The sequence below is a fragment of the Chinchilla lanigera genome, unplaced genomic scaffold, assembly GCF_000276665.1.
Source record: "Chinchilla lanigera isolate Chin_1 unplaced genomic scaffold, ChiLan1.0 scaffold00008, whole genome shotgun sequence".
In the NCBI taxonomy this organism is placed as follows: domain Eukaryota; kingdom Metazoa; phylum Chordata; class Mammalia; order Rodentia; family Chinchillidae; genus Chinchilla; species Chinchilla lanigera.
Genome location: NW_004955409.1, coordinates 10,293,688 through 10,320,136, shown reverse-complemented (window position 1 = coordinate 10,320,136; position 26,449 = coordinate 10,293,688). Strand labels below are relative to the sequence as shown.

Below are 26,449 nucleotides of genomic sequence, written 5' to 3'. Positions count from 1 at the left end.
TATAAGTCTTTTCATAGAATCTTTACAAAGATTCTATAAAAGAATCTTTGAAGAGAAAATTGTACGGTAATTGTTTAACCAGCCAAGTTGAAACAAAAGTGTGAAGACACACAATCTTTTATCCAACTACCACTAGTTATTCCAGAGGGTTTAGTGTACATAATCCTGAAATAATCAGGTCTCTCTTAAAGTCCCAAAAAAACTAAGAAGGGAGAGTCAGAGTGAGTGGTGGGCTCCCCTCCGTCTTCATGCCAAGCCGCCTCCAAGCTGGTCATAACCCCTGAAACATAAATGCAAACCCTACTTGTCTGCAGATTCCTTCAGAGACTCCATCCTGTGACCTCCGCACGCCCCAGGGTTCTCCACCTCTCCCTTCAACCCAGCTCCCACTGCATCTCACTTCCATGCAGTTCCTAGGCTTTGTTGCTGCTGCTTGTGTTCTAAGCAAGCTCCTCTCCTTGCCTGGTCCCTTATACCTGGGTGTTCCGTACGGTTCCATTCTTAGCTGTCTCTTCTCAGACTGTTCACCACTAATTCTAATTGCAGCTACACTGATACCTGTAGCATGTATCTCTTCTCCTATTCCAACGGTCTACACGGGTTCCAAGTAAGACAACCCACAAATTTAAAATATGCCCAAATTAAACTCATTTATCCCCCAAACTCAATTCCTTCTTCTCTATACCAATCTCAGTATCACTCTACCCACTTGATTATGGAAGCCAGAAATATGTGTCTTCCCCCGCCTCCTCCAAATTAGTCAGCCAGTCTTGCTGGTCGATCCCCCTCAGCATCTGCTGAATTTGCCCCCTCCTCATTTCCGCTTCCCTGTCAATTAATCCTTTTTTTTGTGGTCCTGGAGATTGAACCCAGGGCCTTGTGTGTGCCAGCCAGGGGGATCTACCACTGAGCAATACTCAGCTTTCATTTACCGCAATTTGGATCACTATCACTGTCCTGAAATTACTCCTTCACACCATGGTTGTTCTAAATACGGATCCAGTCATTTCTGTGTTATGGTACATGGCTCTCAGTTAAAAAAAAAACCACAACCACAACAACTTCAGAGCTTAGGGTGTAGCTCAGGTAGAGCTCCTGCTTATTAGCAGGCCCAAGGTCCTGGGATCAATCCCCAGCACAAGACAAACCTCACCATCTTTAATCAGCTAATTCGCTCTCATGTTAGCATGAATCAGATTCAATAGTTTAGGGCAGCATCCACCCTCCTTCCCTAAGCCCTGTGCTCCAGCAGCATGAACCCCATTGCAGTTGCTAAATCTTTTCTGTATGCATCTTCCACAGCATTTTCTGCCTACAAGCCTTTTTATCAACTCCTCTGTTTCCTCCACAGACCTGAGTTTCTCTGGATTGTGTGTGTGTGTGTGAGCGTGTGTGGCGCCGGGGACCCAATCCAGGGCCTCATGCATGCATGCCGCACGCTGACAATAAGCTCCACCTCAGTCCTCTCTTCAGATCTTAACTCAGATATGGTTCTCCCAGGATGTCTCCCCACCCCTCCGAGGTGTGAGCAGTACTCTCAGTTCCTTGCTCCTTTAGAAGTACTTTTTCAGGTCTAATTTATTACCCAAATTGTAACAATTATTTTTTGCCGTGCTGAGGATTAAATCCAGGGCCTTACGCATGCTAGGTGAGTATCCAACCCCGAGCTACACCCAGTCCAGGGCCCGAGCTGCAACTCTGTCTCCCACACACACGTTCTAAGCACACTGAGGACAGGACTGCTCTTTCTCACGCCGCCAGTGCCTGAGAGCCCACAGCACAGAAGTTTAATGAGCACAAAGGGAACTGAACTTTGGTTTGTTTTAAAAACTGTGAGGAAAGGTTTGTTCAGCACGCAACTGTGGAGACCCCAGGGCGCGATGCGCCATCAGCTGTGCTCTGGTGCGGCCCTTCTGGCTGATGATGTCACAGCAGTGAGAGGACCCGGGGGAAGAGGTCACACACCAAGAAAGAGAAAGCCAGAGCCCCTCAGGGCTTGAACTGAACTTTTGAAACTGTGTATCTCAGGTCTCTAAAGGAGCTTTATGATGGTCCAATACTCTCATTTTTCAGAGGAAGACACCGAGGCCCAGTGGGATCCTGACCATCTGGTTTGTAGTCTAGTGTTCCTGGTGTGATGTACAGGAAAAGTGGTCCTTGGAGAGGACCCCAGAGACGGAGTGAGAAAGCGCACACATTTACTACTTCCGCACCAGCCTCAGCTCTCAGTCACACCGGGAGAAGGTGAAGGCTGTGACAGTGACAGTTAGGACATGGCCAGAAGACACACCTAAGCTCTACACCGAACAGTAGATGTGAGCTCGTCCCCCAGAGCCAAGAAGAAAGCTGCAAGTTACAAGTAACAGCACAGACCCCAAAGCTCAACTCACAGGACTGACGAAGTTTAGAAGTTCTAATCAAATCACAGAATGAGGAAACCCTGAATGTCCTCAGTGCTGAAGATAAAAATTAACTTGAAAAGTGAGAACAGGATATACTTTAGGTCAGGTTTGTGCACAGAGATTACAACAAATGACTGATAAGGAACTGAATATCCCCAACAGAAAAGGATCAAAACACATCTAAACATTAAGAAAAGCACCCCGAAGAATAAAGAAGCGTATTCCCCCACCCCGTGACGTTCACTTCCTGTCAGATGGACACCCCCACCCCCCACCCCCGTCATCCGGGCTTCCTCACCTCGAAGGTTCATCTGATGAGCAGGGGTGCCACCGGACTCTTCTTTGCTCTTATAGCAGGAAATAGACGTATCTTTGAAAGTGCACCAATACTGCTTGTAGCCTTTTAAAGTCAGCTTTTTGGGCCTAAGTATCAAATACAATTAAGAGGAAAAAACACTTTGAAGTAACTCTCAATGCTGTATTTCAGTGGTCAAGTGTGAGGCAGAGGTCTGTGGCCAAGTTCCCCACATGTGGAAAACAGTTCCTTTGGTGTCTAACAGGCCACCTGCCGGTATTGGATGCGCCCTGGCTTCTCAACCTCCTGGAATGGTCACACAGCCTTGAGCCACTAGAGGGGGAGGAACCCATACTTCTCAAAGCCATCTTGTCACTAGCAGCTCACTGGAAAGGTGAGGACAAGAAAGATAAAGTCTCCATCCATGGCTGGTCTCCAGACTCCATAAGGACGTGCAGGTCCCCGGGGTCTGCAGAGCGGCTTCTGCCGCCACTACGAACTGAAGCAAGTGCTCCCAGCAAGCCTGGGAGCGAAGGAAGGGCAATGGTCTCAGGGACACATTCGAAAAGCCACACTAATCTGTTCCTCCAGTGTCAAGCACAGAAGATGTCAGAGCAGCCATGAAGGTGTAGCTATTTAACAAAGGTGCATAAAGAGAGAAGGTGAAGTGGCGTTTGAAATCTTGCTCTCACCTCAGAAATGTTACATATTTTTAGCTGTTTTATATTCAGCTGAAGTAACTGGTTTATACTATAATAGTTTTATATAGGAGATGAAAGTATACTCTATATCACTTCCTTTCTTCTTTCCCTTGACTCTTAATGCCCAGTTCTCCTGATTCTGTGGGATATACTGGGTTTTGACCATTTAAAAGTCTGGATAGATATACTGGGACCTTATAAAAAATGTTCCATGAACAAATGAGCACAGTTTCAAGTTCTAAACTAGGAAAAAGCATGGGCAGTGGCGGGTCACCCTGTGTGGTTTAACTGAGGCCCACAGGGGCTGTGTCACCACACTGCTGTGTTTCGGCGTCTCTGTGAAGCAATCCAGGTCTCACAATTTTCTTTTTTTAAAGAATGCTTATCAGATAAAACAATGACTACTGTGATTTTAACTGGTAAACATGGCTTGGTAAACATGGTCATTTTCTCTCATAGTTTATTATTGATCTAATTGGTTAATCTTTTCATAAATATATACTAGTCCAACTTAACTTACTATAAATTTAAATAATGTGAATGACTATAATACTGACACATTTTCATTAATATTTGGACTCCCGCCCCGTTTTACACTTACTTGAAAACTTTAATATAGTCAGCAAGTTCAGGAATGGATGTAATGTCACCCTAAGGAGAGAGTTAAATCACGTTTTGTATTTTTAAAGAAATTCTTCCTAATGTTTGCTAGCCGATATCAAGACTTAGCTTATTTAACAAAGAGAATTAAGTAAAATACGTATGATAAAGATGTAAAAGATACAATCACATTATATGGCCACATGGACAAAACACTGTTATTCTGTCACAAAGGCCACTTTCAAACAGCACAGATAGTAAGAATTTGAACCAAATGACAATTTACACAACCCGAAAGAATATACTACTTGTAAGTACAGCTAAAACTGTTGTGAATCATAACAGCCCTGAGAAAAGTGTTTCTTTAACCTTACCTAATTCTTTAGCTTTAAAAGAGCATTTAAAAGTTAGTGTAACACTGTTGCCCTCTTCTCTTTGTAATAAAAAAGCAGATCAATGAGTGCATTTTTATGATGACCTGACATTTAAGTTTTCTTCTGCAAAAATACTCCCCACTGTTGTAAAAGAATGTGCGGAGTACCAGAAGATATGTCTTTAGTGAGCTGACTATGCACAATATTGCTCTTTAAAACTTCCTGGGATTGGGCTGTAGTTCAGGAGTACAGCACACTTGTGAGTCCCCGGGTTGATCTAGCACCACAAAAACAAAACTTCCCTGAAGTTCCTGGAAAATCTACACCTTTTTAATCTAAGGCAGTAAATATTTTTTTCTACCCTCAAAATGCTTTCTGCCAATTGAAATCCACAAAAAGGTAAGCATACGTGAAAGGATTCATCCTACCAGGATTGTTGATGTTTTACCCCCTTCCAAAGTGATCTCCAGGTCTGAAAGGGCAGCATCAACTTCATCAACATCTTTGTCACTGTTGTTTAGGTGATTCTCTGATGTCATGATCGACAGCTTATTGATATGATACTGAAACCAGAAATGATTTTATTGAAATGATGGGCCTAACTGCAAACTTTAAAATATGGCATGCCTCAGTATTACTAACATGAATGCTTTTATTACCTAACATGAAAAAATAAGGACCCGACAATTGTTATCAATATCATAGACCTGTTAATAAATGTCCATGTCCTGGCCAGGCATGGTGGTACACATCTGTAATCCCAACACTCAGGAGGCTGAGGCAGGAGGATTGCTGTGAGTTCGAGACCAGCATGGGCTACAAAGTGACTTGAAGGCCAGCCTAAACTGCATAGCTAAACACTGTCTCAAAAAAACCCCAGAACAAAACAAAAACAAAAAACCAAACAATAACAAAGTATCCTTTAGATATATACAAAGGAATCCAAGGTTGAAGGTCCCAAGGACTTCGAGAGTTCACAGGTCCATGCTCAGCTTTCATGAGCAGAGGTACTTTTTCAGTCTTCCCTGAACTTCCTGGTACAAATGCATATGGAATGAATGTGCAAGTCTTCTGTAGAGATGATTAACACTGGTTGCCTTACTTTACCTTCACTCGGAAGCAGAAAATTAGCACTGACTGCTTTTTACCACTACTGCCCAGCAAGTTATCACCATTACAGCTTGAAGAGAAAGCTGAAGCTTCCCTTCTTCCATTCGAGTTAATGCACTACACTCTCAGTTACGGAAGAGTGTAAGTATGCATTCTCACGCACACACACAGATGAGAAAGTGCGCGTGTGCACACGAAGCACACAGCACCCATCCCCATATATAAACAGGATCATTTCTGGTCTTGAGTTTTTTAGACTATAAATCATAGAAGAAATATTAAGAATTATATGCTGATGTAAAGACTTAGAGAAGTTTTACACAGAGGTCAGAACAATCTTTAACTTAAGCAGTTACCTTTCAAAGCAGTAAGCAACACTCCAAATTTTTCAAGTGTTCATTTACTTAAAATCTACCTGTAGGACAATTAATGAACTAATCTGAAGCCAGTTCTTAACAATCCCCTGTGCTTTAAGGTTTGGTAATGAAGGGTTTGGGGCTATACCTTCACGTGCTGAAATGAGACCCTTACAGTGGCAGGAATTCCCTGGTTGTAAGTAAGGCAGAGCCTGAGGGAGGCTGAGGCCCTGGGACGTGGCCACATGTTAGCATCCATTAATGATCATGTGGAAAGCTGGATGAAAAACATTAGCAAAGCTGGGGTCCAGCACAGAATCTGGATTTCTCTTACGTCCCTTCTGTGCTTCTGATGCAAACGGTTAATGTCATACTGGAGGAGTTCTGGCTGTGAACAGGACATGTCATAAAATCCAGCTTTGCTTTCAGAGGTACAGGGCTATCTACTACATAGACACTACATACCTGGACTTAAATGCTTCAAAAACAACATTACTAACTTATCTACTTGTTTTTGTTTGTTTGTTTTGTCTTTTTGAGACAGGGTCTTGCTCATCAGTTCACGCTGGCCAAGCTCACTTTGTAGCCCAGGCTGGTCTCAAACTCGCAGTGATCCTCTTACCTCAGCTTCCCAAGGGCTGGGATTACAGGTGTGCATCACCATGCCGGGCTTGTTTTTGTTTTTTTTGTGTGCTTTTTTGTTTTTCTCTTTCTTCCAATACCAGGAATCGAACTCACGACCTGGCGCTTGCCAGGCAGGCTCTGTGCCGCTGAGCTAAATCCCCAGCCCCTTGTTTTTGTTTTTTTGAGACAGGATCTTGCTATGTATTTCAAGCTGGTCTTGAACTCACTATGCCTCAGGCTGGCCTCAAACTCATGGCAATCCTCCTGCCTCAGTCTCCTGAGTGCTGGGATTACAAGCGTGTGCCACCATATCTGGCTTTATCTACCTTTTTAAATCCATAGCTTATCTGAATTATTATCACTCTTATTTTACTATAGTAAATTTATTTCACACAAGGCTCTGGAGGCCCCAGTGACAGGACAGCTGAGTGCAGGTTACGTCTGAGACAAACGGTACTAGGTGTCTCCTCACCATGCCTTCAAAGTTCCCTCCTCCTGATACTGCACGGCTCCCCACACAACCTCGGGGTCCGTCTCAGAAGACTTTTAACAACTCTGCAAAATCTGCTTGTTAAATCTACATGCTAAAACGGTCAAGAAGTATGCTGAGAGATCATTCAGCTTCCCAGTTAGAATCTGTGGTCTCTGAGGTATTTTGTCTCTATTGGTATTTACAGTAGCATTACATAGGGGTAAGCTACAAAATATTGCCATTTCTGTGAAAACACAAATGTGAGTGTATACAGTACATTCATTCAACAAATATTTTTGAGCACTTACTATGTGCCAAGCACTCTACACACAGTTGGTTTTAAAAAAAGTATTATTTTTATAAAAAACAAGATAAAAGGCAACACTATACAATAAAGTCTATGTTTTTTCATACACTGCATATATTTCAGACATATTATTCTGTCATTGGCAAAACTTACTCTGGAAAATTATGAGCCTGTATTCAAAATCGGAAAGATGCAGGTAGAAAAGCATAGCCAAGTGAGGCACTCCCAATAAACTACCCCAGGGTTAATTCAAGAAACTCTTCAAATAGTCTGAATCAACCTGGAAATGTAAATGATTTCTAACCAGTAGAATAATCTTCTCTAGAAATAACAGATTAATCCCCCATCACAAGGATTTTCCCTTGTCTGTGCTTCTTTTTGACTCTCTTCTTTCATCATGAAACTGAAATGAGTCATTTTACTTTCTAAGAATAACTCTGAGTTTTAACTGATTACTTTTTGGGGGGGTACCAGGAATGGAACTCATGACCTCAGGCTTGCCAGGCAAGCACTTATGCCACTGGCCTATATCCCCGGCCCTTAACTGATTACTCTTCTGGGTGTATAAATGCATCTGGAAGACGGAGTATTTGTGTCTAAGGAAAAAGTAAAATCATTTTTATAATGAGCGCTCTTCAAGCTGGTTATCAGCTTTGCTGTGTCTCTATTTAAGTAATACCAACCCTACCAGGACTCTGGGTAAAACCAGAATCTCTCCATCACTTGGCCAAACACTTGGCCAAAGAAAGGTGGGCCGCAGCATCTCTCAGAGCGCTGCTTTGTGGGTATCACCCTCACGCTACCTCAGCAGAGAGCGCAGCTGTAATGAAGGTTTTAGCAAGTGCCACTAATTCTAAAAAGCAGGCGCTATAAGAATCACGTCTAGAAAAACACTGGTTTAAGGAAAATATAACCATCTACTTCTCCATGGTTATCATTTTTAAAAAGCCCATTTATATTTAGTTTTATTACTCTTCAAATTTTACCACTTAAAAGCATACTGTTTCTGCCATAGCTCACGTTACAGGGTCTTTAAGAAATCTAATTTTAATACATTTTCTTTCCAAGGGAAGACTGAGTAACTAAGCTAATACCCATCTGGGTGCAGCACAGAAAAGTAACCACGTACACCATTAAACCCTTAAGTAAGACAAACTGAATTCAGATATTTACGTTGCTTTTCTAAGAGTCTACTCACTTTTTACATAGCAAAACAGACTACTGCCAAAAGCTGTTGGAATTACCACGCCACTTTACTATTTAAAAGTATCCCCCTATCCTTCCCCCAGCACACCCGCTTCACTAACTTTCCCCTACCTGCAAGGCCGCAAACATCATCATCTCTTCTTCTGTGCATTCAATTTCTTCCAGGAGAATGGCCCATTTGGCCTGCTCATAAAGCTGATTGATTCTGATTGCATCATACTACAGAGCAAAAGAAATATTTCTTTTATAGTTATTACCTTTAGTAATCTGAACATTGGCTTTGAAAGCTTAGTAAGAAAAACTGAATACATTATTTCTTCTGAGATCTTTATTCATTATCGAACACTGCTAAGAAAAAAGATATCTATAGGGTTAGATATATATATACAGAATCACATTTAATTTCCCACTGGAAATGACAGAAGATAATCATTCAGTATTACCGTATTAGAAACAGACCCTGAGGGTGAGGGTTTGGCTCAGTGGCCTAGAATGCTTGAGGTCCTTGATTCTATACCCTGCACCTCAAAAGGACAGCGAGTGAAAGAGAATGAGGGAGAACAGAAGAAATGCAGATTCATGTTACTTTCCAGGGCAACAACTATTTAGTGTTACACCTTTAATGTAAGAATCTAACTTTGAGGGTATTAAATGAGATAGAAATACAGATTACTTTTCAGAATGGTTACTGTGTCTTGCCACAATAAAATATAATCAGAGCAACTGAATTATTTTGGGAAATACGTTGCACACCACAGAGAAGCAGACCTAGACAAATTTCCAGGTCCTTGGAAATAATAGTTACTTTAAGTATCCAAAAGAGATGGTACATACATACTTGTGGAAAATATATTTACTTATATGTTACTGAACTATCCATTTAATTATATTAATAACAACAGGAACATTTAGCAACGCTATTTTAAAATGCAACCCTCGTGGCAGGGCGTGGTGGTGCACAGCTATAATCCCAGCACTTGGGACGCCCAGGCAGGAGGATTACGGAGAGTTTGAGGTCAGCCTGACCTCCAAAGTGAGTTCAAGCCAGCCTGAACTGCATAGTGAAACCCTGTCTCAAAAAGCCAAAAAAAAAAAAGATGTTATTTGTTATATGTATATAGTAACCCTCATTCCATGTAACTATTCCCCAAATAGCTTTGCTTTATTAACGCAGGTACTGTATTACATGACCTCTTACATGTATTTTACTACTGTACAAAGAACTAGCCAAGCACGTACCAAATGCTAAGTATTACACATGCGATCTAGCCTGTAATCTAGATGTGACAAGGATGACATGGTAGCCAAGGGAGGCTCTTCTCCAGGATGTTTGGGAAGGGTTCAGTCCTCTGCCCATCATTTTCTAAGGGAAAAAAAATCCAGGTCTTCACAGCAAAGTTAAATCTTATCAGAAAAGCAGAGCACTACAGTAACACATGTGACACCAGTCACAGTGAAACTCGTAATGATGTTTGATTATTGAACAGGAAATGTTGACTTAAAAAATACGACACAATAGAATGTGGTCTTGAAGCAAAATCTTTTGGTATGTAACTAGTAATAGAAAAAAAAGAAAAAGTAATCTTTCAGAAAACTTTTCCTTACACTACAGTTGAAGGAAGTTGTTTAAAAAACCTAACTTTACCAATTTGGTAGTACCAAACTAGTCCGTTTAAAGCCCTAATCAGCCAAAACCTGAATTATCTTAACTAAAAATAAAAAGCTTCAAAAATGCTTCCAGGTTATTAAAATAGACTTACTTGAAATACAAACACCTCTGCCTAAAGCTTTGGGTTTTTATAACATTCAACACCTGTTATAAACAACAATGCCTTACTTCCAAAAAACAAACATCCAAATGAAAAGGAAAAAAAAAACAACCCCTTTAAGCCCTTGGTACCTTTGGATTCAAATCAAAAAAGCTGTAATACTTGAATCGGAGCAGCAAGGCCTCATTTTCTTTCACATCTTGTTCCATAAGAGATCTTGAGGAATCGAGCCACCTGAACAAGTCCATTAGAGCAATGGAACAAAGCAAAGCGGAATTAATACAATGTTCTACCTCTGGGTGGACAAAGAAATGCTTCAGTTTTATCTGCACTCAAAACTTACCCTTGGTTGATTTTTGCTTTATCAAGAAGAGCTTGAGGCTTGAACATTTTTGCCAAGATTTCTGGTGATGTGATTGGCTGACTGACAGCAAGGATACCAGGATTGCCTTCGGACAGAGCACTGTCACCAAACCAAGCAGAAGTTGGTGACAAGGGGCTTCCATCATGAGCATCGTAAGTGGGGGTCATTGTTTTACTATACAGTCCTGGGCTTGAATATATACTTCCTAGTAAGTAACATGAAAAAGAGTAAGTATGAAGAACAGAATCTTCGTTTTCAATGACAATACACGCTACCATATAAAGCACACTGTGAAACAAGCTTCAATCTGGAAGGAAAGCTTAGCACATTACTTTACCTGTCTTGAAAACATGTGAAACTAACTCCACTTGTGAAACATTAGAGCACGTAATAACAAAGCCGTAAGAATACAATTAAGTTGGCGGAAATTCTGATGGAAAAGTCAGCTCAAGGGAATTAGGAAGTAAGGGTGTAGCTGAAGCAGACAGACCAGCACTTTTTGTGTTTAATTGTGGCAAGGCTCACCTTTCAGAGGGCCAATGTAAAGAACATCGGTGCCTATAGGAAAGGAGAGAAAGGAATTCAGAAGGTAAAGGAAAGGCAACAATAGAGGACAGAAACAAAAGGATGGAAAGTAAAGGGGAGAAAAAGGTTTTCCTAAGTGAGAATCACAAACTGAAGTGCACATTTCAAGTGGATTTAAGAACAAGGGACCTTAAACTACAACCTCAGTAAACAAGGCTGTTGTCATGAAACTGCACTCTAGCCACGCACACGTCCGCAACACCGGCCGCCATCTGAAATCACAGTTTCAAGACAGCTCGAAGTACCTGAATACGTCCACACAAATCAGGAGAACAACTTCACGTTTACTCGGCGAATGCTAAACTAGTTTCAACAGATTTACAAATAAACTATTAGCACAAAAGGTTGGATAAAATTTTGCTCTAAAGAAGGTTATCAAAAATATGTACATTTTACAGTTGAGCTCCTAAAGGCAGATATATTTTACCATTCTTCAGTTTATACGGCTAGCTGTGTAGGGAGACACTAAACAGAAGCTTGTTAAGTTAGTCCACTGAGGGCACATGCTCCTTCACCTACGCTGCAACAGTAAAAGGGAGCAGATTTATTAAGACATTTTAAAAAGTTCAGAACAACATTAAAAACATCTCTCCAAGCCCTAACTCTGTTAAATTATATTTTGTTCTACAACCATAATTTTAAAAAAAAATGTATAATGGGTATAAAATTGCTTATAGGTAACTGAAAACCTTTTTCCCCATTACCTAATTGAAGAATATGTTTAGAATCCCTTCCCTTTCTTAATTCGTCCCCTGTAACTGTAGAATCAATCACCTGTGAAAGTGATATTTACTAGAGATTTTTAGAGTTGACACAACCTAGTTTAAGAAGAGAAGGAAAGTAAAAACAAAAGAATTTTTACTGGAAGTCTGGCGTCTTGCTGTTCACAAGGTATCTGATTTTACGTTCAGCATATGTTCTTCCATGTCAGAAATAAAACAACAGGTAAAATCCTAGCACTATGAAATACAAGGGAAAGCTACGAACGCTCCCTTTAAGTGTTTGACACAGAACACTGACATCGTTAGTCCCAGAGTTTTGTTCAAAAAGCTACAACCTTAAACTAGATCGGTATTTTTCAGACTTAAAACTGTGCGCCATCTTTGTAATAGAGATCTAAAATACTGAAAGTATTATTCCAGTTCAGCTGGGCAGAGAATAATTCTGCTATAGAAAATATGCACATAAATAAGGCTCCAAAAAATACAAAATAAATAAATAACTAAGGTGTCAAAACATACTAACTTCCAAGTAGAAATCTAGCCTTATTTCAAAGATCTTTTACTACGAAATGTTGACAGTCTGTCCTAGTATGACGAACTGTAACTACTGGTTCAGAATTAAGTTAGAACTGACGATTTTCTTCATGAAGTTTCTAACTGAAAATACATTCTAAACCACACGTGTATTAGACTCAAATCTCCTTCCTCTCAACTCCCATATTGTGTACCTCACGTTTCACTGTTCCTACTTGCTCCACGGGTGGTGTATGGTAATGACTCATTTAGGGTTCCGAACAACGCTATTCTCGCTGCAGAAGAGCAAACTGAGACACACAAATGTCAAAGAACTTGCTGACCGTCAAGGGCTAGTAAGCTGCAGGGCCAAGCTGTAAATTTTAAGCCAGTCTTCACTGTAGCTGTACACGCTACCCGCGCGTGCTGTCATCATCCACGCCATTCTCAAGTGGGACACGGCTGTCTTGTTACCGCTGTTACTATTTCAAGCAAAGCTTCAGTGAACATTTCTGTACTCCTTTCCCAATCCCAGCTGCACTGCTGGGTCAGAGGGGAGAGGGGAGCCAGTCTGAATTCCTTGTCGGTTCAGAGCCAACTGCAACTACCCTGTTTTCCTATTTGCCTACTTCCTATCTTGTTTTCTGAAGTAGAAAACAAACACAGGATAAGATAAAGTAGCAGATATAGTCAGCAACAAAATATGAGTCTGTTGAACATATGGAAAGATAACTTAAGAGCTAAACAGAAATAAGTTCAAAATGTAGTACAGTCTGAGCCATCAGTACATACTACAGATATTAAAAACCCGTATATGACAAAATAGCTCCCGAAGTACTGTATTTTATCACAGTGAAATCTGCCTCACAACTCGGCTATTATAAACTGTACTTTTGCCTCTTCTGAGTTTCATGACCTTGGGCAAATTAATCCTTGAGGTATTCTTTCCTCAGAAGCAAAATATGGCACCAAAATTACAGGAGTTTTGTAAGCGTCAAGTGAAAGCTAATGCATCTATTAAATGATCCTGCTATACTTTACTGACTGTGTATAACTGTTGACAATGCTGGGGGGGATCTGACATATATATTCTCCCCTTGCACTGGAGACTGAACATAAGACCTACACATTGAGATAGCCCTAGGCTTTTTTTTTTTTTTGGTTTTTCTCCGGTACCGGGAACTGAACTCACGACCTTGCGCTTGCCAGGCAGGCGCTTTTGCCGCTGAGCTAAATCCCCAGCCCCAGCCCTAGGCTTTTAAAAAAATTTTGAGACAGAGCCTCACTGTGTCAAACTTGCAATCCTCCTGCCTCAGCTTCCCAGAGTGCTGGAATTAGAGGTGTGCACCACCATGCTTGGCTATTTATTTAATTCTACCTGGCTAAATTTTCTCTAAAATAAACTCTTAGCCCATGTAGTGGCACAGGCCTGCAAGCCCAAATACTAAAAAGGCTCATACAGTTCACGGCCAGCTTGGACAAAGAGGGACCCTCAGCAAAACAAGACCAAGCCAAAAACATCAGTAGGTTGTATAGACTAAATTACTATAGTTTAATCAAGGTAACCCTAAAGTCTAAGCACTCAGTGAAAAGACTAATGCTAACCCAATAGCTTTATTCATTAGCCTAAATTATAAACCAGATTTCCTACATTTTGTCACTAGCATCACAGTTAATGGGGAAAAAGAAAAGATTAGTAAGAATAAGCTATTATAAAATTATTCAATGCTTCCAATCCTGCTAGTACCTTCTGAGACAGCTTTTCTTGTGAAACACGTATTTTTTTAGTCAGTTCAGCTAGCCATTGCTGGATAATCTAAAAATTTCAAGATTACCCGTTAACTGGACCAGCAGTCTCAGGACTTCTATGCACACCGGTTTCACCCACAGCTTCTGGTTCTAAATTCCAACCATGACTTATAAAACCTGTTAATCGTACAGATTCTAATTCAGATGATATAAAACTTTTGATTGCCACTATACATTTATAGTACAGTGTAAGGATTTTTGGGGAAATTTGAATTTTTTTTTTTTAAAGGCAAACAAGGCCACTAAAATTAAGCAAAAGCCAGACTGTGGCCTCTGGCTGCTGACATTTGCTGCAAGTAGGGTCTGCTGTTAAGAGTTCAGAGGGAGCAGCAGGGTGTGCAGAACTGGGGGCCGCGCAGCCGGGCTGTGGAGCAGTCAGGCCTGGCCTTGGGCGCACCTCCTTGTCCTAGGTGCGTGCCACTCGCAGGAGAGTCAGCACTCCGCACTGCTCTCCTCATGCGGTGAGGAGAGAATTCACCTCTCTCCCTTTTACAACTGTTTTTTATTTTTTCATAACTGTTGTGAGGATCAAGTACAACATTGCGTGTAGTGTTTGGGACCAGAGTTGCTCAATCAACGTTGGCCGTTAAGAGTAGCAACTGTTCAATACAAACATGGGTTTTCTGCTCTGAAAAGGATCCTTTACAAAGGCACAGTCCAGAAGAATCCCTTAGGGCACCCAGAACTGTCCAAAGGTCAGGCCTCTGGGAGGGAGGAATGAGGACTGGTACACAGACCAGAAATAAACAGCAGCTGCCGTCTGGGTGAAAAGGGGACCGGTGGGGGTAAGCAAAGGGCGGGTGAGAGTCGGTGAGGATGCTGGTCTTCAGTAGACGCCAACCAGAAATCTGGCAGTTTAGGAACAGTACGAAGAGGGAATCACAGAAGTGCAAATCAGTATCTAATGTAGAGGCTCATTAGTCTCTAAAAACAGGATATAATCAAAATTACCCTAAAAATCTCAAGTAGCCGTAATGTACACCACTATCTTTGAGCACTAGATCAAGTATGGCAGCAACTCTTTAAGCACATAACTGACTGGCCTATTAGTCTGACTGATTATCCCCCCTATAAAAACCACCACAAAACCCTGAAATCTATAGCTGGTAAATTACTCTCCAAACTCACTGGTTTATGCCAATTTTGTTTGTTACAATCATTAAAGCCGAGAGACATAAATACAAAAAGAAAGACATGCAAAGCCTATGATTATTTTAAAATAATTGTGGGAACTTGATAAAGAAGAGTAAAATAATTTACTGAATTAAGTGAGGATCAGCAATTGCAGAAGACTGGAAGAAACGGGTAAAAATCTAGATTTTACACTCTGCACTCAGATTTTTTTACAAAGATTTTTTTTTTTTGGTTTCTCTCCGGTACCGGGAACTGAACTCATGACCTTGCACTTGCCAGGCAGGCGCTTTTGCCGCTGAGCTAAATCCCCAGCCCCTTTTTTACAAAGATTTTTAAATCTTACTCAGCCTTAAAGACACCTACCAGAGTGTGGCTGGGGTCGTAACTCAGGGGGCAAGCGCCAGCCTAGCATGCATGAGGCTCGGGGTTCCAACCCTCGTATCGGGAGGGGGTGGACTCTTATTACAGACAAGGGTTATGTAAAAAGAAGATTCAGATCTCCAAAGGGCAGACTCACACTAAAAGAAAAGGCTTTTAACTCTACATTTAAGAAGAGAAAACAAGCTGACAAAGGAACATCTATTCATGCTTTTAAGACACTGAAGTGTTTAAGGTACTTATTTTTTTCTTACTTGCTCAAACTGAACTTATACACATATTTTTTAAAAAACCTGCCAAAAACTGTTGCTTTTGGTTTAACAAGGGGCCTTTTAAACAGTAATTCCAACTTCTGAGAGCAGGCCCATGTCTACCTTGTCAACTGGCCTCAGGCGGGCTTCCACGACCCTCACCTTGGGTTTCAGGACCTGCTGGAATGGCTCACAGCGCTCAGGGAGACAGCTTACTCACTAGATTGCCAGTTTATTGAAAATGACCGTGAGGAACAGCCAGGCTGAAGGGCGCTCGGGCAGCTGACGAGGCAGTTCGCAGCGCCTGGAGGCCCGGACCTGGGGCTGCACGGAGGCTGAGCTTCGCGGCACACCTGCGGGGGCGCGCCCGGCAGCGTGGGCCCCGCACGGGGGCACAGCGTTTGCTGTCGCTGTGCTCCTCCTGCTCTGAGAATTCAAAAAGCCGGCAACGAACTAAAGCAGCACAGCAGCTCACACATTTCCCGGAAGGACCCATCCTGAGCACGGGTTCATAAATGGACCACAATGGAAATGTGGGAAACTAATGCTCAGCCCACATGTATGTCCAGAATTAAAGAACTACGTAACCTATTTCACTAAGCGCTTAGGCGCCCCAAAAGACGCCATCCACACACCTGACGTACGCACGAGCTGAGCTGGGTCTAGGTACAAAAAGGGGGGAGTCCCTTCTGAAGGACGCTCAAACACGGGGGACAAAATAGGGTACATCAAACACAGAAAAGTCTGACGACTCACGACAGCAGGACACCTGATCAGGCTGGGAGGTAACTGGCGGGAATCTGAGAAAGCTTTTCAAAGGGGGAGCCCTAAGGAAAACACGCATGGGGGAACACAGGCATGTGCAAAGCACAAAGGTGTTACGTGATCACATGAGGTCTCAGGTAGTAACTAAACTGTGCTCGTTTGTACGCTTTACATCCTGAAAGGCTTCCGATCTCTGCCAAAGAACTGAGCTACGGTGGGACTGTTCCTTTTGACTCTTGCAGCAACAAAACCAGGCTTCCTCCTCATGATTTCACTACCAGCATCTAACGTACGCCACGACTTGTACATGCTAGAAACGAATGCGCTGAAAGTAGTGCTGTGGTTGAGGTTGAGGAAGGGTCCCTGAGATTTCCGTTTTCCCCTGACCTGCACAGTCCATTCACCCGCTACCAAAACACAGAAACATACAAGCTAGGGTTGTCATGTTCAGCCCCTCGCTTATCAAAGCCTCACCTGACCCAGGAGTGATAAGAGGCCCCTCTAGTTCAAGTGCTTCATCTTCAGATTGGTCATCTAACTTTTTCTTTTTTTTCTTTGTTGGATCTCTGGGTTTTTTTAAGAGAGAAAGTTCCTCAGGATGTCTAATATCTGTTAAGATAAGAAAACAGGTTATTTTACTAAAATAAAGGAAAATTTAAAAACTTTACAGTTAATGAATCTGTCTGCTTATGCTACTTCAGGATATAAATTTGTAATTTCCTTCTGTGTATGCTGAATTTTGCCGGACACTGATACCATACAGAAAACTGCTGATGTATGCCACTTAAAATGCAGCAAAGCCAAAAAACAAAGAAAACCAACTACCAAAAGCACTCCTTTCATTAATATCTAATAAATGAAATGACCTTCAAGTACAGAGATAATCCACTAAGGTAAAGGAAAAAAAATTATATATAGTATATATATAATATACATATGCTACATATCAGGGTTGGCACTAGGGCTAGGCTTTTCTTTGGTGTATCTGAATGGACATCATCACTTCTCTTGAGCTCTGAGGCCATCACTAAGCCAAATCAGAACTCGGAACACCACAGTACTAGCAGGTGGCTGGGGGGCGGAGTGTGTGCACAGTCTGATGCACAGCGGGAAGGGGCGGCCACCTCCCCAGCTGCCCCTCTACTCAGGACCACTCAGAAGCACAATTTAAAATGCACTATTTACTTTTAGACGGTCCCACTTATTATTTTCAGACTAGTTGATGGCAAGTAACCAAAAGCTTGAAAAGTAAAACCACAGGTAAGGACTCCATTGTAATGATATATTCTTTACACAAAACAAATAATCATGCTATGTAGAAAATCTGGAGGTAAAGTAAAAAGTCATTTATAAAATATTTCTCAATACTGGAATGATTACACAAATGATCATTTAATAGCTGTATAATATTCTACTGTGCAAAAAAGAACAACCATTCTAACTCTGAGCATGTTACAAATAACATTTTTACAAATGCCTATGTACATCTTTTTTACACTATATTCTTGCAGACTTCAGTACAGCGGAATTACTCATCAAAAGTTAAGATAATTTTAAGAAAAAAGAGCAAGGCTAGAATGTATTTTTTAAAAAACTTTGCTTATTTGAAAAACTTATTTTAATTTATATTCTCTGGTGGTGATGTACATCTTCTTGTGTTTTTGATCATTTACATATATTTCCTTCCTTTGGTCATTTTTTTCCCAGATTTCTTAAAATCAAAGTTAATATATATGTCAAAGTCAGCAAAGTAGCAATTACTGCAAATCAGTTTTCTTTCCTTTTTTTTTTTAAAATTTACTTTATATACACAGCACCTAATGTCTAAATAAGAAACCCGAGGAAATCATTTTAATAACGATGTGAAACTTTTACTTGATTTTCTGTTGTTATGTGAATGTTATATTAGGAACATTAAATTCTGTTTTGTTCTGTGTTTTACAGGTTATTTTCTGAAACTTGAAAATCTAATTAATCCAAAGCTATCCTGAACTCAGACTTAAATGTATCTGCTACCCAATTATTAATAGTCTAGGGTAAGTACATCTTAAGTACTAAATAGCAGAAATCACCTTAAAAATATATGCTTGCTCCTTAAATTGTTATTTTATTTAGAGCTTCCAGAAAGAATACTGTCTGATTTCCTTTTCAACTTAAAAAATTATACAGTTTTGTTTCAGCTAAAGTCACACAATTAAAAATCAAAGACTTTCTTCATTCTTGTATATTCAAGATAAAAAAAAATTTGATACATTAGCACTATTTGTATAACTGGTACATTCAGAAACTTAGAAGGTAGTTCAAGTATACCTTCTGAGCTGTATTTACTTAATACAACTGAACCATTATCTCTGGCTAGACTCCGTGTGTGTGTGTGTGTGTGTGTGTGTGTGTGTGTGTGTGTTACTGGGGACTGAATCCAGGACCCTCCCACTGAGCTACACCTCCAGTTTACTTTGAGACAGGGTCTCACTAAGTCATTTAAGTGTCAGCTGCTAAGCTTAAACTGCTCAGACTGGGCTCAAATTGGCAATCCTCCCGTCTTAGGCTGCCAGACAGCTGGAGTTAACAGGCTAGTGTACCACCATGTCTGATTTAAGATTGCTTTTTTTGAAAGGAACAGGAACAAGATTTGATGTGCCACGAGACCTAATGATTTATGAGTCACATTTTTAACAGGCAGTAGACCCTTGGCTTTACATGCCATGTCTGACATACTGGGAAAAAAAGAAAGGCATAAGAAAATTCCAAACATTTGGTGCTCAGTGCTTCAATATTAAGTGGGGCAGGGCGATGATGTCAGGAATCTCTTTCTCCACCCCTTCATTTCTCCTAAGTAAATTATGTACAGGCACACGGTGAAAAAAATCTAGAAAGTTCTGAAGGATATAAAAACAACCATGCCTGAGAGATAGGACATGCTTCCATCACAACTGACTACACATATGTCCAGTGCAGCAGGGGACACCAAGCATGATTAACTTGAAAAGTATTTGCAAACGTTTCTGGCAGGCCCCCTGGGGCCCAAGAGTCACTCAGCTACGTGATTCATATGTTGAGATTTGTGTTCCTAGGTCATTTCCTGTCCAGTTCACAAACCAGCTACTAAGTAACTAGAAGAAGGAACACTGTGAGCTAGCTTTTCCTTAGTCCCAAGTAGATGAAGCAGTTCTCACTAGCTGCACCCATGCGAACTGCCTGTGAAGTCAACAATAACAAGAACAGCAATACTAAAGCACATGCTTGGGACACTCCCACGTGTTCTCAGGGCTCCAAGCAGCTTGGGTAAAAGTTCTGCAGGTAACTCCTGTTCCAACTTCTTAATGGGAGCTTAGAGGAGGGTAGGGTGACATCTTCTTATTCTCATGATGGGGAGTCCTATACTGGAACTGGGTAGTCAGTGGGGGCACATGAGTGTGAATAAAACAACAAAAAGTAAACCCAAAGATCCACATATATTAATTATTTCACTGATACAGAAATTTAGATTTTACTCATTTACTCTATGCCTTGTATCAAAAAGGAATTAAATTAGTTAATTAGGAATCTGAATCACATGTATAAGAATGGGGCCAGAGAATATCAGATTAAGATTTATACCGAAATAAATATACCTGAGAAGATTGTGATGAATGAATGCTTTAAGTGTACTCATCAAATATAAAACTCTCATTTATAGTGTTAAAGTTCCGTAATAAAGATAGCATTTATAATACCACCCAAAGCGGTGTTCCTAAACTTCATTATATCGTAAGTTATACCATAAAACAATGACACTTAATGTTCTTTATAATCAATATAGCATCAGGAAGACCAGCTGGCATGGGTTACACACACATCCATACACATCTAGAACTATGGGGGTTAGAAACGTGAGACAGGCCTTGACGCGTTCAAGGTTCTTCGGGAAAATAATCATTTCAGTTTTTAAAACTCTTCCAAGTAAAATTGTTTCTGATTAAACAATTACATTAAACCTGCGCACTTACTGTTATTCCAAAGTCCCAAGGAGGGGGGCATGAACCTGCTAGGGTGTTATAGGGGGCAGAGGAGGAAAACATTCACAAACATTTTAGCAGGCGGAAGCCAGATGCAAGAGTAGTAAACGACTCAGCAGTGAGGACAGATGTAAGCAGGAGACCCCGCTGGAAACACTGACTTCCTGCACCAAACATCAGGCTTCAGAAAACACAGAAAACAGACTACAACAGCTGAGGCCTCAGTCACACTTTCCTAGTATACTTTCTGGATCCTTTGGAGAAACACTTGAACAGTCCTGAGGAAAAGCCATTTTAGATACCAACATCTGAAAACACTTGCTCAATGTCTAAATATGGGGAGGAGGCAGAAAATGAGCTCAACACCATTAACACAGTTTCCCATCATAGGGAAATACCACTAAAGGTACACAGCCAAGGGTCAACAGCCATTTGAGAAAGGCCTCAGGGCAGGGAGAACCTAATATTCTGACCCCTGGCTATACAATCAAACTCTGTAAATGGAAATAAGTTTACTAATCAACCAATCTTTTTTTGTCTTTCTGAGACAGGATCTTGCTACGTCGTTCAGGCTGGCCTTGAGCTCACTTTGTAGCCCAGGCTGGTCTTGAACTCAGCAGCAATCCTCCTGCCTCAGCCTCCCGAGTGCTGGGATTACAGGTGTGCGCCACCACGCCCGGCCTAATCAACCAATTTTAGCAAAGAATCCTGGCTTATCTGGGTGGGCCCAACAGAATTACATCATCCCTTGCAAACAAGGAGGCAGAAGAGAGGTAGAGGAGAGATGAGATAGGAGAGGTCAGACAAATTTGAGGGGTGAGAAACTGTTATTGCTGACTTCGAAGATGGAACAAAGGGACCACAAGAACTGGGGAGATTTCTGAAAGCTAAAAATGACCCTTGGCACGTAAGCCTGGGAAGAATCTTAGTCTTACAGCCACGTGGAACCATACAGAATTCAGTCTCATGCAGCTTCACAGAGGGAACACAGCCTGCTAACATGAACTCCAGCCACAGCAGACTCTAGGCAGCGGACTCAGGTGGGCCATGCTGCTGGGCCAGACTTTTAACTTACAGAAACTGTGGTAACAAATTTGTGTTATCTTAGGTTGCTAAATATATGGTAATTGGTCATGGGGGCAGTCGAGTGCTACCAGAGGTTCTAACATCAAAGTCAGAGACCAAACAAAAAGAATGCTGGGAGTGTAATGCGCTGGTGGAGCCTGTGCTTAGCTTTCACAAAACAAAACAAAGCAAAGCACCAAAAGAAAATTAGACAAGTAAGGAGAAACAGAGTAGAGAACAAAAACACCTTTAATTAAAAGTGCTAAATCAATGGCATCTGCAAAAGATAAGATAAAGAACAGCCGGAGAATCAACATAAATGTTTATGTGTCCTTTTCATTTATTTTCATTTGTCTATTGAGGTGTAACTTATGTGTCCACACATGTCAAATGTATTCCTGAATACCTGTGTCACAAATATCCAGATAAAAACATAAAACACTGAAAATTTAAGTCTGATCCCCTAATCCCAGCAGTTGGGAGGCTGAGGCAGGAGGATCGACACAAGTGTGAGGCCAGCCTGGGCTACACAGTGAACTCAAGTCCAGCCTGAACTACAGAGCGAGACCCTGTCTCCAAACCAAACCAAACTAAACCAAACCAAACCTAACCAAACCAAACCTAACCAAACCAAACCTAACCAAACCAAACCAAAAAAAGCACGCGCGCGCGCACACACACACACACACACACACACACAGACACAGACAAAATGAACAGTATTTAACAGTAGCGAAGGGAAAACAGAAGGAAAAAAGGGCAAGGAAATCACCAAGTATTTTAAGAAAATTTCACACAAACATAGGAAATATAGGGTACTTTGGACCTCAAACTTACTCCTTCCATGATTCTGGATGCAACTGAACTGCAAGCACTACATCCCCTGGTCAAGGGAGGCACAATGACCTGTAACCCCACCTACCCTAGAGGCTAACACAGGACTACAAATCCAAGGTGAACTTAATGAGACTGCCTTGAAAAAATTTTAACAAGGGCTCAGCACTGCTCAGCACTCCCCCGTACCAACAACACAAAAAATATACCCAGTTAGGAGCCTCTAGTACTCCAGTACAATGGGTGAAAATAAGACATTAACCAGGGCACACTGCCACCAAATTTCAAAATAGTACAGGAAAGACCTTTAAAGTTTCCAGAGAGAAAAAAACAGTCCACAGAGATGGAAACAAAAATTAAGAACACTATAAGGCCTATTAATAGCAACACTGGAAGCTAAAAGACAACTGAACAATGACTTCCTAATTCTAAGAGGGAAAATAATTTCTGATCCAACAATTCTATCAAAGGGCAGAATAAAGACAGTTTCGAATACGATATCTCAGAAATTTATAGCCCAATAACGCTTTTCCTACAACATGGATGGAGACATATCTCTCCAAAGTAAGGGAGCGAAACAATCCAGAAGAAAATGTAGGGATCAAATATTAGAGAGGGAATATATTTTCCCTGGACAACGACGAAGGTGAGTCCCGTAGCGGTGAGTGTAAGACACACCCTTGCTTGGAAAACACCCAGCTCAAACTGGAGCAGAGGATGGAGGGGCTCGGAGCGGTTAAGGGAAGGTCAGAGGACAGATGGGGAGGGCAGCGATTATTATCTGATAGTGTATCTGACCGTGCTGAAAGAGACACTGAACAGAAAGTTGAAGAATCAGCAACACATACATGTTGAAAATGAAGCAAACCATAAACAGCTCAAATTATAAAATTGCTCAGCAAGTAAAATTCCTACCTTGTTAAAATAGTGTAAAAGTGACACTGACTTAGACAAAAATTGTAATAGTTATGATAAAGAAAAGGCTGAGCAAAATGTCAGCAGATACCTAAAACTGGAATTAAGACATAGCAGTATAAACATCTGCAGCTGGCTCCACATTATGGATGGAAAAGATCAGAGAAAAAATCCTCGATGTACTGAACATGCACACATTCTCTCCGTTACTGTCCCCTAAACGCTACACTGTGATGACTGCAGGCACAGCATTTACACTGGATTAGGTACGCCAGCCCAGAGACAGACTTCAAGCAGAGTGAACGCGAAGACATACGAAGGTCAAATGCAACCGTGACCCCACTGCACTGAGGGCTCAGCATCTGCAGGGGCCCTGGAAACAATCCTCAGCAGACAGAGTGGGACACTGTACCCAGAAATGTGGAAATAAAAGTCAGAAACTTCCTGAGCATGAAGCAGTAGAGAATGTAATTAGTGCCTGGCCAGAAAGAGGGCAGAAAAGTGGTTCTGTGCTGTCTTTTTTACATTAATTCTTCACTTATTGCTTTGATTTAAAAAAATTCAAAAACTTCTGCTTACTGTATAAGTTGCACATTAAAAGCAGCAAGAATGGGTAAGAGAGACCACTCAGGAGACCACCGGAAGAATTAGGGGAGAGGCGATGGTGGTATAGACCACCAGTGTAGTGGAGGTAGTGGAAACAAAGATCAATGAAAAGATCCACAGTAGATTGTGGAGGTAAAGAAAACATTTTCTAGGTGCGACATGGGGCGAGGGAGAGAGTGGTGTTAAGGGTGACCCCAGGTCTTTGGCACGTGTCTGGATGGTGGAGCCCAGTGTTGTGCTGGGGTGGGGAGCAGGCACAGAGATTTGGACAGCAATACCAGGAACACAACTTTAGATATGTTCAGTTGGAAATTTCATGAAAGAAACAATTGTTACTATAAACAATTCTGTGAGCAAACAAAGGCCTTCTGAAAAATATACACAGCTAGTAGAAAACTTAGAATAAATTAAGAACAGGAGGTCTCAACTAAAACGGAGTAAAGGTGCTTGGGTTTACCTTCCTGATTTATTTAAACAGTAGGGGCTGGGGATTTAGCTCAGCGGCACAGTGCCTGCCTGGCAAGCGCAAGGTCGTGAGTCCGATTCCCCGTACTGAAAAAAAAAAAAAAAAAAACAAAACAGTAAAAAATAAAGGAAAGGAAAGGAAAGGAAAGACTTTCAAACACTAGCTAACAAACACACAAGAGAAAAGAAAGCAGGAGCATGGTGACTTTGGGTATACCAGCTGACTGCCCGAAGCAGGAGGGGCAGGTCTCGGAGTGGAGATATCTGAGACTGCACTCAGGGGCCGTGAGGTCAAGGCTGGAATGTGTGGTCAGAAAACAGCGCGCCACTCGGAGCTCTCCAGGGGTCTGCGGGGCTGTTCCTGGAGGAGTCTGGCTGAATCCTATCTGTGCATTTGTGAGAGAAAACTATTCAAGACTGGGTAAGAGCCAGGGCAATGGCACACACCTGTGATCCCAGCGTTCTGGGAGGCTGAGGCAGAACGATCACAAATGTCAACCCAGCCTCGTCAGCCTAATTCAAAATTTTAAAAGGCGGTGTAGCTCAATACAAAGGCCCTGGGTTAAAACCCCAGTACTTGAGAGGAGCGGTGTGGGAAACAGGGCCAAAGGGAAACATTAATTACCCAGATGAAAAATCCATGATCGCTATGTTGCAATAGCTATTCTAAATGTATTCCGTATATTTAGGGTAAAGCATAAACAAAATACAGGGAAAAATGAAAGTTTTACATTAATTAAAAAGCAAACCAGTATCAAACTATGAATGATGACAATGCCATCTGAAATGAAAAACCCTCTGGCTGGGATTAATGGCAGATTAACAGAGGAAAGAGCAGTGAATCCGAAGACCTAACAGACACTATATAAAATGAAGCTCAAGAAAGTACTGAAAAAGGACACACAGCACCAGTGAGTGACGTATGGAACAAAAACACCGGGTGATTTACACAAAACCGGTGTTACACACAGTGGGGGTCAGGGGTAGGAAGAACGAAAAACTATTTGAAGAACTAATGGTAGTCTCAAACCTGGTGAAAGTCATAGACTGACAGATCTACAAAATCAATGAGGCCAAAACAGAGTAAACCTAATGAAGATTACTAAAAATCCTTAAAAGGCAAACAGAAAGCATACAGAAGAACAAACAGAAGAACAGTTAACAGATTTCTCTGAAATTATACAACCAGAAGACAACAGAGACATCAATTACTTAGAGGGGAAAGACTTAGAATTCTTCTCTTAGCCGCAATGTCTTTCAAAAATAAAGAGGAAAACGAGGCTTTTGTAGAAAAGCAAAAGGAAAAAACTTCACCACCAGCAGACCTGCACTACAAATCAAAAAAAGCATATGATGTTCTTCAGGTAGAAGAAAAAGGGTAACACAAGGAAAAGGTCCTTAAAAGAAGAGCACTTAAAAATGGCAACTATGTGCACAATTACGAAACACCAATTTCCTCATTTAAAAAGGCTTTGTTATTTTAGGTGGCGAATAATAACATACTGTAGATTTTAGCACATGTAAAGGTAAAGCATAAAATTCATGACAACAGCACAAAGGACAGGAATGGTCGAACGGAGGGAAACTTACAAGGTGGCACGTTCTCTGCATAGGTGGTAGAGCTGCTACTTGAAGGTGGGTTGTGAGTAAGTTAAAATCACATAATGAAAACTCTTGAGCAAAAAGCAGTTACTGCTAGTGAGTCACAGGTGGAGATAAATGTAACAAAACCAATGGGGTGGAAATCATAGAAATTTATCTGCATCAACATTAAAACCTGCTCATTTGAATGAGGGAAAGTACAAACTAAGAAAATGATCAAGGATGGA

At 41.3% G+C, this 26,449-nt stretch overlaps 1 protein-coding gene across 1 annotated transcript in view; it reads right to left on the bottom strand.

Moving 5' to 3' along the window:
• The window catches only part of Fermt2 (fermitin family member 2), a gene marked incomplete at its 5' end in the record, with an annotated part of 41,507 nt that overhangs the window by 7,150 nt on the left and 7,908 nt on the right, over positions 1-26,449 (bottom strand). The window contains 8 exons of the mRNA XM_005376773.2: positions 2,701-2,825; positions 4,000-4,049; positions 4,801-4,935; positions 8,559-8,666; positions 10,348-10,450; positions 10,560-10,785; positions 11,106-11,138; positions 17,212-17,346. Coding sequence (XP_005376830.2) covers positions 2,701-2,825; positions 4,000-4,049; positions 4,801-4,935; positions 8,559-8,666; positions 10,348-10,450; positions 10,560-10,785; positions 11,106-11,138; positions 17,212-17,346 — 915 coding nt within the window. The remainder of the gene's footprint in view (positions 1-2,700; positions 2,826-3,999; positions 4,050-4,800; positions 4,936-8,558; positions 8,667-10,347; positions 10,451-10,559; positions 10,786-11,105; positions 11,139-17,211; positions 17,347-26,449) is intronic.